Source organism: Mixophyes fleayi, chromosome 3 (genome assembly GCF_038048845.1).
Source record: "Mixophyes fleayi isolate aMixFle1 chromosome 3, aMixFle1.hap1, whole genome shotgun sequence".
NCBI classification, from domain to species: domain Eukaryota; kingdom Metazoa; phylum Chordata; class Amphibia; order Anura; family Limnodynastidae; genus Mixophyes; species Mixophyes fleayi.
In genome coordinates, this window is record NC_134404.1 from 162,063,742 (window position 1) to 162,080,227 (window position 16,486).

General features: G+C 41.8%; 1 protein-coding gene across 1 annotated transcript in view; it reads left to right on the forward strand.

Annotated features, from left to right (window-relative positions):
- BCKDHB (branched chain keto acid dehydrogenase E1 subunit beta) overlaps nt 1-16,486 on the forward strand; it is a 409,624-nt gene that overhangs the window by 62,395 nt on the left and 330,743 nt on the right. The window contains exons 7-8 of the mRNA XM_075200910.1: nt 14,339-14,436; nt 15,903-16,008. Coding sequence (XP_075057011.1) covers nt 14,339-14,436; nt 15,903-16,008 — 204 coding nt within the window. The remainder of the gene's footprint in view (nt 1-14,338; nt 14,437-15,902; nt 16,009-16,486) is intronic.

The following is a 16,486-nucleotide window of genomic DNA, read 5'->3' on the forward strand; positions in this document are numbered from 1 at the left end:
AATTGTCCTTGGGCCCTCACACCCACCCTTATGTTGTTGAAATAGGACATGCACACTTTAACAAACCAATCATTTCAGCGACAGGGCCTACCAAACAACTTTGGCTGAAATGATTGGTTTGTTTGGGCCCCCACACCAAAAAAGCTATTCATCTCTCCCTGTACAGACTAAACAGGCTCTACTGAGGCAAGATGTCGTCCTCATCCTCAACCTCTGATTCCTCTCCCCCTACAGTGTGTACTTCCTCCTCATCACACATTATCAATTCGTCCCCGCTGGACTCCACAACCACAGGTCCCTCTGTAGTATCTGGAGGGCAGTGCTGTACTTCATTGAGGAATTGATTATTCATTTTTATAAACATCATTTTTTCAACGTTATGAGGAAGCAACCTCCTTCGCCGCTCACTGACCAGGTTCCCCGCTGCACTAAAAACTCTTTCCGAGTACACACTGGAGGGGGGACAACTCAGGTAAAATAGAGCCAGTTTGTACAGGGGCTTCCAAACTGCCTTTTTTTCCTGCCAGTAACAATATGGACTGTCTGACATGTCTACTTGGATGGTGTCAGCAAAGTAATCATCCACAATTTTTTCTATTGTGACAGCATCCAATGCAGCGAGAGTAGACATGTCTGCAATGGTTGGCAGGTCCTTCAGTCCGGACCAGATGTTATCAGCATCCCCGCCAGTGCCTTTTTTGGGAAAACTGAGCTTTTTCCTCGCAGCCATAGATGTGGAAGAAAATGAGGGTGGAGCTGTTGGCATGTCACGGTCCTCTTCAGAGGACAATCTCCTGACCAGCAGGTCTTTGCACCGCTGTAGACTTGTGTCCGCCGGAAACAGAGACACAACATACGCTTTAAACCGAGGATCGAGCACGGTGGCCAGAATGTATTCCTCTGACTTTAAAAGAGTGACCACCCTCGGATCCTGGCAAAGCGTACGAAGGGCTACATCCACAAGAGCTACATGCTTGGTGTAATCGCAATGGCTTACCAGCTCCTCCCTCACTTTCTCCAGCTGCTTCTGCAACAGCCTGATCAGGGGAATGACCTGACTCAAGCTGGCAGTGTCGGAACTGACTTCTCGTGTGGCAAGTTCAAATGGCTGCAGAACCTTGCACAACACGGAAATCAGTCTCCACTGCGCTTGACTGAGGCGCATCCCCACTCCTTTGCCTATGTCGTAGGTGGCTGTGTAGGCCTGAATGGCCTTTTGCTGCTCCTCCATCCTCTGCAGCATATAGAGGGTGGAGTTCCAGCGCGTCACAACCTCTTGTTTGAGGTGATGGCAGGGCAGGTTCATGCTTTTTTGATGTGCCTCTAGTCTGCGGTAGGCACTGGCTGAATGCCGAAAGTGTCCAGCAATTTTGCGCGCCACCGCAAGCATCTCCTGCACACCCCTGTCACTCTTGAGGTAATGCTGCACCACCAAATTAATGGTGTGGGCAAAACATGGGACGTGCTGGAAATTGCCCATATTTAATGCCCGCACAATGTTACTGGCATTGTCTGACACCACAAATCCCCATGAGAGTCTAAGTGGGGTAAGCCACTGGGAGATAATTTCCCTCATTTTCTCTAATATGTTGTCAGCGTTGTGCCTCTTATTAAAGCCTGTAATACACAATGTTGCCTGCCTTTGCACGAGCAGCCATTTTGTAGTTGCTGCTACTGATGCAGCTGTTGCTGTTGCTGCGGAAGGGGATGCATCTACCCAGTGGGCTGTCACAGTCATATAGTCCTTCGTTTGCCCAGAACCACTTGTCCACATGTCCGTGGTTAAGTGGACAGTGGGTACAACCGCATTTTTTAGAGCACTGAGGACACTTGATCGTACTTATCTGTACATTTTTGGTATAGCCTGCCTAGTGAAGTGGAATCTCGACGGGATTTGGTACCGGGGACACAATACCTCCATCAACCCTCTAAATCCCACTCCACTGATGGCGGACACCGGGCGCACGTCTAACACCAACATTGCAGTTACAGCCGCAGTTATACGCTTTGCAATAGGGTGACTACTATCGTATTTTGTGGTCATGGCAAACGACTGTTGGACGGTCAATTGTTTTGTGAAAGACTTAGCGGTCTTACGACTTCCCCTCTGGGAAGATGACCGACTAACAGCAGCAACAGCAGCAGTGGCAGTAGTAGGCGTACCGCTGCAGGATTCCTCGGATGAATCCTGTATTGGAGAGGACTCAGTCTGGCTGCTGACTTGGGCTGCAGGACTGAATCTGATGGAGATTGTGGAGGAAGTTGACGAGGAGGGTGTTGCTGGTGTCTATCCAACTGGACCACGGGATTTAGGTGTCCCTGTACCGATGAGGGTCCTAGCCCCAGTTCCTGAACTAACCACTGAACTATGAAGGTTATTCAGGTGACGTATAAGGGAGGATGTTCCTAGGTGGGCAAGATCCTTACCCCTGCTTATTTGAGCTTTACATAAGCTACATATGGCCATACATTGATTGTCTGGATTTGGATAAAAATAACTCCAGACCGAAGAGGTGCATTTTTTGGTCTTCTGACCAGGCATGACGATGGGCTTTTTCATCCCATGGACATCAGCTGTTTCCCCCCCTGGTGCCTCATTTACAATAACCACATCACCATCCTCATCATCAAGTTCCTCCACAGCGCCAGCTACATCATCAATAGCCTCCTCCCGAGCCACCTCTTCCCGTACAGTGATGGGAAGGTCAGGCTTGACAACCACCAACATCCTTGGACTCGCCTTGTGGATTTGTGATAATTTCTCTTTAGAAGGCAGAGTTGTTTGCTGTTTTGTTGCTGACAGCATAACTCTCTTAAATTTTTTGTCGGGGGGGGGGAGGAGGAGGAGGGCTAAGATCCGTGGGTGAAGCTGAACCACTAGTCATGAACACGGGCCAGGGCCTAAGCCGTTCCTTGCCACTCCGTGTCGTAAATGGCATATTGGCAACTTTACGTTTCTCCTCAGATGATTTTAAGTTTCTCTTTTTGCTACTTTTTCTTAACTTGGGCTTTTTGGATTTTACATGCCCGGTACTACGAGATTGGGCATCGGGCTTGGAAGACGACGTTGATGGCATTTCATCGTCTATGTCATGACTAGTGGCAGCAGCTTCAGCATTAGGAGGAAGTGGGTCTTGATCTTTCCCTACTTTATCCTCCAAATTTTTGGTCTCCATTATATGTAGCACAAGATACTGCAGAATGTGTGAACTTGGTAATATTGCAGTACCAATGGACTTATACTGCTGGATTGGTTTTGCAAATTTGGTTATAATTATATATTTTTTTTTTAATTTTTAATTTTTTTTTAATTTTTTTTTTTTATTTTTTAAAAACTTGGGAATAATGGGGAAATAACTATGCCCTTAGAAGCACAGAGCACAGGACACAGCACCACTGGACTGAACAGGACACGGCACAGGACCCAGCAGCACTACGGAACTCAGCAGGACAGAGCACAGGACACAGCACCACTGGACTGATACTGCAGAATGTGTGAACTTTGTAATATTGCAGTACCAATGGACTTATACTGCTGGATTGGTTTTGCAAATTTGGTTATAATTATATATATTTTTTTTAATTTTTAATTTTTTTTTACTTTTTTTTTATTTTTTTAAACACAGGGGAATATTGGGGAAATAACTATGCCCTTAGAAGCACAGAGCACAGGACACAGCACCACTGGACTGAACAGGACACGGCACAGGACCCAGCAGCACCACTGACCTCAGAATGACAGAGCACAGGACACCGCACCACTGGACTGATACTGCAGAACACAGCACAGCACAGCACAGAACTAAACAGCACAGCACGAGATCTACCAGGACAGAGGACCACCTAACACACCCTCCCTCTACCCTGATCAATGCCCGAGTGAAGATGGCGGCGACTAGCGGCGAATTTATAGGATCCGAGTATCGCGAGATCCGACAACGGGATTATGAGTCAGAGCCTCAGTTTCAGATTTGAATTTGGCGCCAATACCCGGATCTGTCTCGGATCCGACTCGGATCGGCAACGTTCGGGTGGGCTCGGATTTCAGAAATCCGAGTGCGCTCATCTCTAATATATATATAATATGCACACAGTATTTGTGAGTTTTTCAATTACAATTTAAAGCCTAATTTAAAACCTCCAGCTAAAACAAGCTGTTCTGCCACAAAACACTAAATGGTTATAGTAATTAAGTAGTATGTGTGACACCTACATAAAAGTTTACATTCATTTTAATGTAGCAGTATTCGCACTTTCTATTCTGGCCTCATAAAAAAGCAGCATTTGGAGTGATTACATCAGTATAACACAATTTTTTCCCTGGACATTACAGTGTTTTCAATCAGGCCAGAGAAGTTCTGCTGTTCGTAGCACTCAATTGTTCCCATGGCAAACCATGTCACATGAGGGTGATTAAGCTTAGATAATATTGTATACCATACCTTCAGAAATTAATCCCAAGAAAAAGAGTAGGAGCATTCCACAGGAGCAATTGAGCTCGACAATAGCACTAGCGTTATTTAAATACGTTTAATATGAATTGGTGGCTATGAATAAAAAAAAAAAAAAAATTTGGCACCCCAATCCAAGATAGATGTTTCCTTGGCAGATAAGCCATGGTATTGACTTATTGAGCTTCCTTTTGCCTAACTTACCCTCGAGAAAAGTTAAGTCTGTGACAATCTTTCTCTCAGATATATTATTCCATACACCTGACACAGCTTTGAATATGCTATTAAAATATCATGGGAATTGGAACTATATAAATTTTTTTATAGGGAAGTTCAACATAGACCTAAAGATTGATAGTTTTGCAGGAGCTACAGCTTTAGCTCACCACCTCCAGGGAGCCAGTATCTAGGTCTGTGGATCAACCTCTGCATTTATACAGAGACATTGAGTATCGGAACGTTGAGTATGCGTTTCACTTGCTGACAAGGAGGCTAAAGTAACAATTCTCCTAAAACAGGCAGAGTGTGAAAGGACGTGCTGATGTCACGGAGATCCTAATAAAAAGTCAAATATGTTAATAACTAAACTTATTAATCTCTTTAATTAAAAAATCACAAAGGTAGTTTCCAGTTTACTCAAAGTACTAACAGTGTAGCATAGATGGTACATTTAGTCATCAAGTTTCCTTTACTCTGAATTCTTTACCTGTTTTATACATGGGAATACGTATCTTAATAATGTATGTATATGTATGTATCTATCATAGATTGCATTATAATTACCAATACAAATCCAATTATGCAAAGTACTGCAAATCATATAATTACGAACTACAACTCACAATATAAACTCTATGCTCTCACATGTTCCTTAAAAAACAGAATTTATATGCTCCAAGTTCAAAAGCACAGTACCGCCACCATTACTCCATATGCTATGCTCAATGTACAAACGCATACAGGGGCGCACGCAGGATTTTTAGGGGGGGGTTCCCCCCCCAAAAAAAACAAAACAAACCTGCGAGAGAGCTGCTGCCGTTTCGGCAGCACTGTACTATAAAGCAGCTGCGGCGCTGTCAAAGAAGCGTACAATACAGCACCGCCGCAGACGCTTCTTTGACAGCACCGCAGCTGCTGTATAGTATAGTGCCGCTATGTGGGGCGCTTCGTTAGCGGAGGGGATGGGTTTCTGGGGAGCCAGAACCCCCCCTGCGTGCGCCCCTGGCATAGTACCCATGTTGTTACTCCATAAATGCAACCATATACTCATGTTACTCCACATGTGCAACCATATACTCCTGTTACTCCACATAAACAACCATATAGTCATACGTTACTCCACATATGCTATCATATACTCCTATATATCTCACAAACTATACAGTGTTCTGTAGTGTATCACAAACCATATGCTGTCCCCATATACTGTAGCTATATCCAAATATTAGCAATATTAACCCTTTTGTACAGGAATGTTTAACTTTTTATGCAGTTTACCTGTTATGCAGTCTCCTTTAGTGTGGAAGAGGGAGAGGTTATAGGGAGAGGATACATGTACTGTGTCTGCAGTCCACATGGAAAAGAAGTGAAAGTGTGAAAGGGCAGTCTGAGCTTTTAAAGCCTTCCTGTCAAGCCTTCTTCCCAGCATGCTTAGAACTCGTGTGTGATGATGTAAATGCACACACATGGACGTACTGTGTGTCGGCTCACATGCTGCATTCAAAATTTGCATGCCTGTTGGTTGTAAATTGAAATAGTAGCTTTTCTAATACTTTAATACAGATTGCACTGCTTTCTTTTAGAAAACTAGAGTATTTTAGTACATGCCATATTGAGGTCAATGCACCAGATAGCACTGCCAACTCACATACACTTGTAGTGGGGCACTAACTTGAAGTAGGCATCACAATCAGTACTTTAACAGGTGCTGCATGATTTAATGAAAAGTCTTGATTTGTACACATGTATGAGCAGATATTTGTAAAAATTAACGGTACCATTTTGTACTAAATGTCAAATGAAAATCAATTTTCACTAAACTTCCAAGACTTAAGGAGGGCACTATACATGCCATTCCTTAAGGTTGATGGTTGTATTAGACTGCAATGTGCTTATAATTATCCTATCTATTAATCTCAAAACTTTTGAGAAGTTTAATTTTTTTGTGCATAATCCCATATTTGAACTATACACCCTGCAGTGCTTGATGAATGCTCTGCCTTCTAATAGATGTATCATATTGCAATAATAAATATGATCTAAATCTCCACTCTGCTTGGGCCATTTATAAGACACGGTATTCCAAACTTGTAGGAAACTGTGAAAAAGAAATACATCAAACATAGCTGCACTATTCATATTGTCCTGATACTCTCTAAATAGGCAGGCGGCTAAAGATTGCATTTTCATTTCTGCCAAGAAGGATGCAATGATAAAGAATCCAGAGGAAAGATGAGTCATCTTGACTTTCTCTGGCTCAGATGTGTAATGGAGAGCCTTCTATGATGTATTTTGACCTTTTCTGTGTAGTTTAGTGTATCACATGTGACATGCAACAAGTGATGCAGGAATGAATTGCATCAGTGGTTGCTATGGTGAAAATGAAGGTAGGTGTGAGAGACTAAAGTGTGTTTTCTAATATGATATCAAATTCAGCTCTTTCCTGACTGGTCAATTTTCAGCATATATACATAAAATACAGTGTTGGATTTTATTCCAGTTTTTTTGCTGTTTACTTATTTATTTCTATGTGCTATGATTATTTGGATAAACAAAGTAACATACAATAATAATAGTAATATACAAACATGGTCATGATTACACCCACAGATAGGAGTACCTGTAGGTAAACCAGGGGTTAAATGCATATTGATGTACCCTTAAGATTCCTGGTTCTTCTCATTTAGTTGGTATTGTTTATGCAAGAGAGGCCTGTGTCCAGAGGACCAGTCAACTCTGGCTTATAGCACCTTTCTCCACTTGCTGAAAGATTTAAGAAATCTCTTTGACTAAAGGGAACTTTGTTGGGGACGGGAAGGGGGGATCCAATTTCATTATTTTTTATATGTCATTCAACATGCATCAAAGCAATACCTTTTATGATTAATATTTGAAGATATATCTGTATGCATAAGTAATCAGTAAAACTATTAACATATTAATGTATCATATGTAACTGTGAGTACATCTATATTTAGTTTTATTGAGTTATTATTAACAGTCTGTCATATTCTCGAGAAAAGTTATAATATGTGTAGAATTCATCAGCAGAAAAGGATATGTATGTATAAAAGACCATAGCAAACAGCTGTACTAAAATCAATTAGAAAGAAATGTGCTCCTTTCAGTGACCTCACAGAGAAGGGGGGTGTGGGCAACACGATAATGCTTTAATAATCATGGAATTAATGTTGGAAGTTGCAGATTTTTGGTGTCAGTCTGTTACTGAAAAAGTGTCCACATTCTAGCTCAGGGGTAAAAAACATTTATCTCTTCAGGTCCTAGTTGTTGAACTTTACAAGGCAAAAAAAATTCCTTAGTGCCACCATCATTACAACATGTACAAACTTTAACAAAAATAATAGATGGGTAGTAATATGTTGTTGGCTTCCCTTTGTTTACGTTTTAAAGCTAGTTTGCTCAGGTTAGGTTGAGAATTTACTGTCTGTAGATGAAGACATGTTTCAGGGACTGCGATCACCAGGTGACAGCAGCGGTTACTTCAGGGAGAGCGCCTGAGGTGCTTTAGTGCCGCCCCCCGATCTATGTAGGGCTCCCGGGAAAAGGTCATCTGGCACTCCGGTAGTGTCCAGGACCCAGCCGATTTCAGGGAGGTGATGTGGGTCAACCCGGGAGCCACGGCAGCATGCCCCGGTCATCCATGATTGCAGTGAAGACGGAGCTTTTTGCAGTCCAGTTGCCTAGCCTGTCAGCTAGCATTTGGAGGAGAAGTTGCGGTGCAAATAGATTTTGTGCAGGCCAGCAAAGAGTTAAGTGGGTGTGGTTAGGTAATTAACTCACCTGTTTTTTTCCAGGGCTCTGGCAACCTTAGCAGCCATTTCCCACACTGCCTGCAGGATACTCAGACCCAAACGCATCCCTGGGGATTGAGAACCAGTAGATATAGAGTGGCTTTGCTTTTTTATATATGTTTTCCAGTGTTTGTGTGTTTTCTATCTGCTGTACATCTTGTAGGAGTACATTACAGAACACTTCTGGTTCTCGTCTTAGCTGAAGCACTGTATTATTGTGTATTTCAATAGTGTTACAGTTTGCCATATACTGTACAGTTCTTTGTTATAAGATAGTTCTACAGTGTGTCTCTCATTTACCTTTTTGTTTTACAATATATGTCAGAAGGAGGGATGGTGCAAAATCCAAGGTTGTCTCTGTAATGTACTACACCTGTGCTAGGTGGGTGTCCAAATTGCCTGGTGGACGGTCAGACCAGGGGGGGCTGTACACGGTATACGAGGCCGTGTACAGGCCCCCCCCGTACACGGCCTCACATACAGTGTACAAGCCCCCCTGTACATGGTATGTGAGGCCGAGTACCAAGGTGGGCGCTCGTCTGCAGTTGCGACGGACATAGTAGAACCAGCCTGGGCCAAGGAGCTGGCACGGTCTATTGCCGAATTAAGGAGAGACAACCTACTCCTGGGGACGGTAGGTGCTGAAACCTTTTCCTCTTCTCTGGGTACGCAGTCCTCAAACACCATTTCTTTGGGACAGGCATCTCAGTTGCTGCAGGGTGGTCCAGGGGTCTACCAGGAGCCAGGCTTTGCAGGGGGCAGTATAGTCACTTTATGATGCCGGGGTGATTGTTCCAGTTCTGTTGGGGCAGAGAAGTCAAGGTTTTTACTCTCTTTTTCTGGTGCAAAAACCGTATCTGTCCTTCAGCCACATTTACAGGGGGTGACTATTTTACCTTACCTAGATGGCCTGCTGATCAAGGCGGTACCTCGGCTTCAGTTACATCTGCAGCTGACCAGGGACATTCTGCAGGAACACGGATGGGTGAACAGTTACAAAAATCCAGTTGGATTCCAACCCAACGTATGGTGTTCCTGGGATTGTTGTGCGACACAAATTGTCAAAGGGTTTTTCTCCCTTCAGACAAAGTGCGGAATATCCGGCATCAGGTGAAAGATCTTTTATCACTAAATCGTGTCTCAGTACTTCAGTGTATGAAGCTACTGGGTCGCATGGTTTCCTCGTTCGAGGTTCTGCAGTTTGTTCGTTTCCATTCACGCAAGTTACAGCAAGAGATTCTGGGAAAAATGGTCAGGGTCGGATCCCCGCTTAGAAAAACAGGTCTTTGGGCTGTCACAGGCAACATGCCTGTCTCTTCTCTGGTGGCTGAGGAGGGACATCATAACACAGGGTAGTCTTTCTCGGTGTGGGACTGGACCATGGTAACGACGGATGTCAGCTTGTTGGGGTGGGGTGCAGTCACTCTTCACCTCAGATTGTAAGGAACTTGGATAGCGGAGGAAGCATGGTTGCCCATAAATGTTCTGGAACTACGGGCAGTATTCAATGCTCTAGTTCAGGCACAGTCCTTCCTGGCACGTCGGCCGATCCGAACACAGTCGTACAATGCTACGGCGGTAGCTTACATAAATCATCATGGAGGAACAAGGAGTCCTCTTGCCATGAAGTGTCAAAGATCATGAAATGGGCGTAACAGGTTCCTGCAATTTCAGCGGTGTTCATTCCAGGGGTGAACAACTGGGAGGCCGACTACTAAAGTTGGCATGCTCTTCACCCAGGCGAATGGTCGCTCCATCCGGAGGTGTTTTCTCAAATAGTCCTCCGGTGGAGTCGGCCAGAGATGGCCTCGTGGCATAACCGCAAGGTAGAAGGGTATTGTACCAGGTCAAGAGACCGTCAGGCATTCTTAGTGAACGCTATGACGGTACACTGGAACTTCAAGTTGGTGTACCTTTACCCTCCACTTCCGATGCTGCCACAGATCTTGCAGAAAGTGAGGCGAAAGGGTTCCAGTGATTCTACTGGCACTAGATTGGCCGAGAAGGGCGTGGTACTCAGATCTTCTAGACATGTCGGTGGATCGTCCTCTCAGGAAGTATCTTCTCAGTCAAGGTCCATTCTTTCATCAGGACCTAGATCGATTGGCTTTGACGGCTTGGAGGTTGAATCCTTGATTCTCAGAAAGAAAGGGTTTTCGGAGAGAGTGGTTACAACCATGATCCAGGAGAGAAAACCGTCGTCATCCACCTTTTATCACCTCATTTGAAAAGCATATATATGTTGGTGTGCAAAGAACAAAGTGCCTACTAATTCTTTTTGTTTAGCCAGGGTGTTGGCTTTTCTTCAAGATGGTCTGGATAAGGGAATGAGGTTGTCATACCTTAAGGTCCAGGTAGCGGCATTGTCGGTGTATTTTCAGAAAAGTGTCTCTCTGTTACCGGAGGTGCAGAAGTTTCTACAGTCTGTACTTCATGTACAACTGCATTTTGTTCCTCCAGTGGCTCCGTGGGACCTAAACTTGGTCCTTTCGGCGCTTCAAAAGTCGCCCTTTGAACCTTTGGGGCCTGTTTCTTTAAAACTTCTCTCGTGGAAAGTGACCTTTTTGCTGGCCATTGCTTAGGGCAGACGGGTTATGGAGTTGGCAGCCCTGTCATGGCGTGCTCCTCTTCTGATTTTCTATGACGATTGTGCGGTGTTTAGAACTAAGCCTTTGTTTCAACCAAAGGTCTTCTTGAGGTTTCACATAAATCAGGATATTGTTCTGTCGGTTCTTCCTAAGGATTCGCTGGCGCTTGGTCAGGACTCAGTCTCTCTAGATGTGGTCAGAGCTTTAAGGATTTATGGGGACCGAACAGCTTCGGTTCGGAAGACTCATAGTCTTCTAGTACTGTATTACGATCGCATGCGTGGCTGGCCGACCACGAAGCAGACTGTGGCTAGATGGATCACTGCTACTATCCAGTAGGCTTACCTTTTTGGAGGACTCTCAGACCTTCCTGAAAATCTGACAGCTCATTCCACGAGGTTGGTTAGTGCCTCTTGGGCGGCGCGACATGGGGCCTCAGCTGAGAAGTTGTGTAGCACAGCTACTTTTGTCTTCTGTACATACATTCACCAGATTTTATCGTTTCCATGTCTTCGCTTCAAAAGATGCAGGTTTTGGCCATAAAGTTTTATGTGCTCTCATTCTGAGCATTCCCACCCATAGGGGCAGCTTTGGAATGTCCCCATGGTGAGCAGTGTCCCCCAACTGGTGTGAAAGAGAAAATAGGATGTTTGTACGTTTTAGTCCGTTGTCTTTTTTTTTTTTTTTTTTTTTCATAACCCCTTTTTGGCTCAGTGTAAGCTTTTTTTCATTGTGTATTTTTCCTGTATTTCAATGACTGGTAATCATATTTCCTATGCACAAAATACTGACACAAAGAATGCGAAAATGCCTACATTGAAAATACTGACAAGAAGGAAAGCTACTAGGAAAGGCTTAATGTTGTAAATACTAGCAAATAGGAAACACCTAACTGTGTAAACACTAACAGACAAGAAATCTTGACAGCTGAAAATACTGGCAAGTAGGCAATCCCTAATGTTGTAAACACTGGCAGGCAAGAAATCCAGACCGCCTAAAAACCTACATGTAAGAAATCCTGATACATATAACATACAGACAGTGATAGTCGACAGTGAAAATTCCGACAGTCTCACTGTCGGCATTAAGACGGCAATGCGAGCGGGTCGATCCCACCTGCTGTTCAAAATGTCTTACCTGTCAATGTCTGCAACGTTAGGCATTGTCTACTTGTCAGTATTTTCAGTGTAGGCATTTTCATGTCAGTATTTTGTGCATAGGAAATTCGTACCCAACACATTAGAATGCTTTAAAGTAATGATGAAATTTATGGATTTCTCACTAAAATTACATCTTGTATCCCAGTTTAAATGATATATTTTATTATATCAGTGACAGTGTAAAATTTAAACGGTTATATTTATATTTTCGAACTACATTAATATCAACATAGTGTGGCAATATAACTTCCTGTTATGAAATGCAAATATTTTCCATATATCTTAAAAATCCAGGAAATGGGCACGTGAATATTGAAAGCAGTAACTTTTGTTTTTGAAGTAAAGTGGCAGAGTTAGAAATAATAAAGCACCTGGCCTAGAAAGTAATAGGCAGAGGTCCTGTCTGTATATATGAGGGAAGGTAGCATGGTTAGAACCCCCTTAAAGTCTTTGCAGAAGGATGTGTATCAAATGAAAAGTTGTGCAGAGATTTGGTAGATGATGTTTAATGTAGAAAACTATAAGATGAATGCATTTAGGCGGTGACAATTATTGTGCTACAATTACAGTAAATGGGATACAATTGTGTAGATCTGAGGAGGAAAAGTACTTATATAGCAGTGCTAGGTATCAGACAGCTTCTACGAGAGCTAATAAAACTCTGAGATGCATTAAAATGGAACATTAATATAATTTTGCCATTGTATAACTTAGTTTATAGATCACATCTTGAATATGGGGTGCAGTTTTGGGTACCTATGTATAATAAACATGTCTTTTTAATAAAAGGATTGGAGAAGTTAAATTATAATGAAAGACTTGGTAACCTGGTGTATATACTTTGTTGCAAAAATGTGCCTTAGAGGTGACGAAATTAATGTCAACATCCATTTTCAAAAGCAATATAAAGCCTGGAACACACCTATGTAATCTTGCTTCAGATGCAATTTCTGTAACAAATTCACCAACTATTGGAAATTCTGATGAGCATGGCGATTCATGTGTACACACCTACACAATTTACCTTCAGATGTGTGATTTTCTTCTCTCCTAACCTAATTAAAAGATTGTGACCCTGTGCATACTCTACAGAATCTGACTATGTTGCTGGTCGAGACTGCGTATACACTTCAACATTTGCCCGACATTGTTCTATCATTGATCTTGATATTGATCTTGATATTTAGGAATGTTATAAAAGCAAATAAACAGATGTGATGTAAATTGGTACTATAACAGTTGCAATATCTGAACAAACGGTTGTGAATGGTGTGATCTACACAATAATTGCATAGATGTCTACCCAGCTAAAGATGTGTCTGATGAAAATCTCCACTTGAACATCATCTGTAGGTCCTGAAGAGTATGCAGAACACAGCATCACTTGAACGCCTCCTAATATCCCTGTTTAGACAAGTTAATTGTAATGGTTGGCAGTGTAATGGTTGGTTAGATAATTGGAGTTTTTGCAGTGTGGTCTTCTATGACATTTCCTGTGAGGGGCAGCAATACTGCTAACAACTATCCAGCTTTGGGTAGGTAAAGTAGAGCCATTTATAGAGCTGGTCCAAAATAAATGAAAGTAGGCAGTTTGGCAAGTGGCTAAAAAAAAATAATAGTGTTTGTGAAATAATACTTACAAGAATAAGGAAAGATACAATTTGATGATTAGCTTGGTGTGGGAGAGTGATGAACTAGATCACGGTTTATTGTTTGCATCATCATTCTATATGTTGTTCGCCTCATCCTGCCTTCCATTTAAAGTTGCTGTGTTTGTGTCAATATATGAAATAAAATCACATTTGTATGGCTGTAAAGTTTATATATCCATCTAAGTACCTGTTTCCCTAAATGTTCCTAACGACACAATTCATCATCATCATCATCAACAACAACATTTATATAGCGCCATCAAATTCCGTAGCGCTTTACAATTGCAATTAAAGGAGAACACTGTTGATTACAATATGTAAGACAAATATTGTGCAGCTTTGAAGTAGTAACTGCATCCCATCTTCAAGTTGTCATCTGTGAAGTGATTTATACAATAGAAAAATTATATATGCTTCAGTATGCTTTAATTCCTATTTTTGTATCCTGTGTTCTAGTTGAGCAAGTTCCTGTGGAACCATATTACATCCCTTTGTCTCAAGCTGAGGTGATTCAAGAAGGAAATGATGTTACTCTTGTTTCTTGGGGTACTCAGGTTAGTATGTCTGCTGTTTTTAATTAACATTCATTTTTTTCATGTTTCTTTGTCTTGTGTGTCCATATTGGAGTATGCAAAAAGTCCATACCATTCCGTTTACAAGAAATTAATACCTTGACTCGAGTGCACTAGAAATAGACGTTTCTGGATTTCATTGGACTTTCTCAAATACAATTTTCCAGTTGTTTGCTTTATACTTTTCAATGTGACAATATGAATAGTCACCAATCTGTTTTGTTATTATTGAAGCCCCAGGAGTGTGACAGAATATTTCTTTCTGTTGAGCTGCTAAGTTTCATTAGCGTACAAGCTGTCAATTCCGCATCCAGGGATGTCATGCAAGAAGGAGTTTGCTTTTTTGTGCAAACTTTTAGTATAGAACCGTTTTCTGTGCTGCAAGTTTGACCATTGTTGTATTACTAATTGATTTGGGATAACTGTATAAAAGCAGAAATGTCCTTGACTGCCAGTGTAAGGTCACTGTAGATTGACTGGACATAAATACACATCTAAAGAAAATGCATTTTGTACCACTTTTCTGAAAGAGATTGAAACGGGTCATTAATAGTGAACTCTGATTCCCACACTGTGCTTTGGAACCATGTAAGGGAACCTATTAGATGCACCAAGATGCCAGCTGCATATTAGAACCAATAGATCACTTGTAGTCAGTGGTAGAACTGCTGTGGGTGCAGGGCACCCACATCACCCCCGAGACTACCGAAAAGAGCAGAGTCCTCTTCTGAGAAGTGCATGAGCCTGCTGTACATGCTTAGAAGAGGCCATTACTCTTTTTAAAGCAGAGTAGGTGGCCCGGGAGGTTACAGCTGCATTGCCAGGCCCCTACCCAAACTTTGCTGCATGCCTCTGCTTGTAATAGTAATTACCTGGCTATAACTATTCTCTTGTAGTTACAGCTATTGTTCTTCCTCCTCCAAAATAATTACCACCACCCTAGTGTCCTGGACAGAATAAAATGAGGTCCATTTCTTTTACAAAAAGCTGTGTACAACCTTTAAGAGCAATAATAGTTGTTATAAGAAAAATAAGTGTAACTATATATAATTCAAAGTCATGAATATTATTTTCATGTTAATACCCTTTTAGAATGTATAACATTTTTAGCGTTAAGGTAATAAACTGCATCATTCAGAGCAGTAAAATAATATTTTTATGTAAGAATATATGTTCTACAAGGAAGGTCTTGACACTTTTCCACATTTTAGAACAGTCATGCAACTTTTAATATACTCCCAAGTTTGGCCAAGGTTTTTGAACACGTGTCTAAATCAAAGTTGTGAAACTCTGACAAAAAAAAGGGAAAAGGTTGGATAGCTATTGCCTGCTGTTTCCTTGGATTGTATTTATTTCTGTAATGCTTTCAGGAGAGTTTAACATTTGATAAAAACTCATTCGTATGCATTTACTTGTTTTTGCTGACATGTTGCATAACTTTCTTTTAGATTCATGTTATTCGTGAAGTTGCATCCATTGCCCAAGAAAAACTTGGCTTGTCCTGTGAAGTGATTGACTTGAGAACTATATTGCCATGGGATGTTGAAACAGTCTGTAAGGTAATCTATGACATAATGAGATCTTTTGTGTGATCAAGTATTGTAAATGGATTGTAAGGATTTAACACTGCTTAAAATAATCAGAGTAGCAGTAAATGGGAGAAAGGCACCTCCCATGCTAATTCATGTTTTATGCATTTCATATAGTTGTAAATATATTCTCCATGATGAAATAGGTATGAGCACTACATGCAAATCACATATACACTTTTTTAAGTTTAGGCCTTGTACATACATTGAGCAATCACAGTGCACGTCAACAAAGCCTTGTGAATTCTCTCCAAGATCTACAAAAAGTAATGCAAGCCAATGGACCCATACCCGCACCCACACTCTATCTGACATGTGTTTGCTTAGCTTAGTGTCAATTTCAACATTTCCTGCAACAATCACAATACTCAGAGGTTGGTACAATATAATGCTGTTCTATAGGAACACTAATTAAGTACATAGTAATTATGCTGCACAGTAAC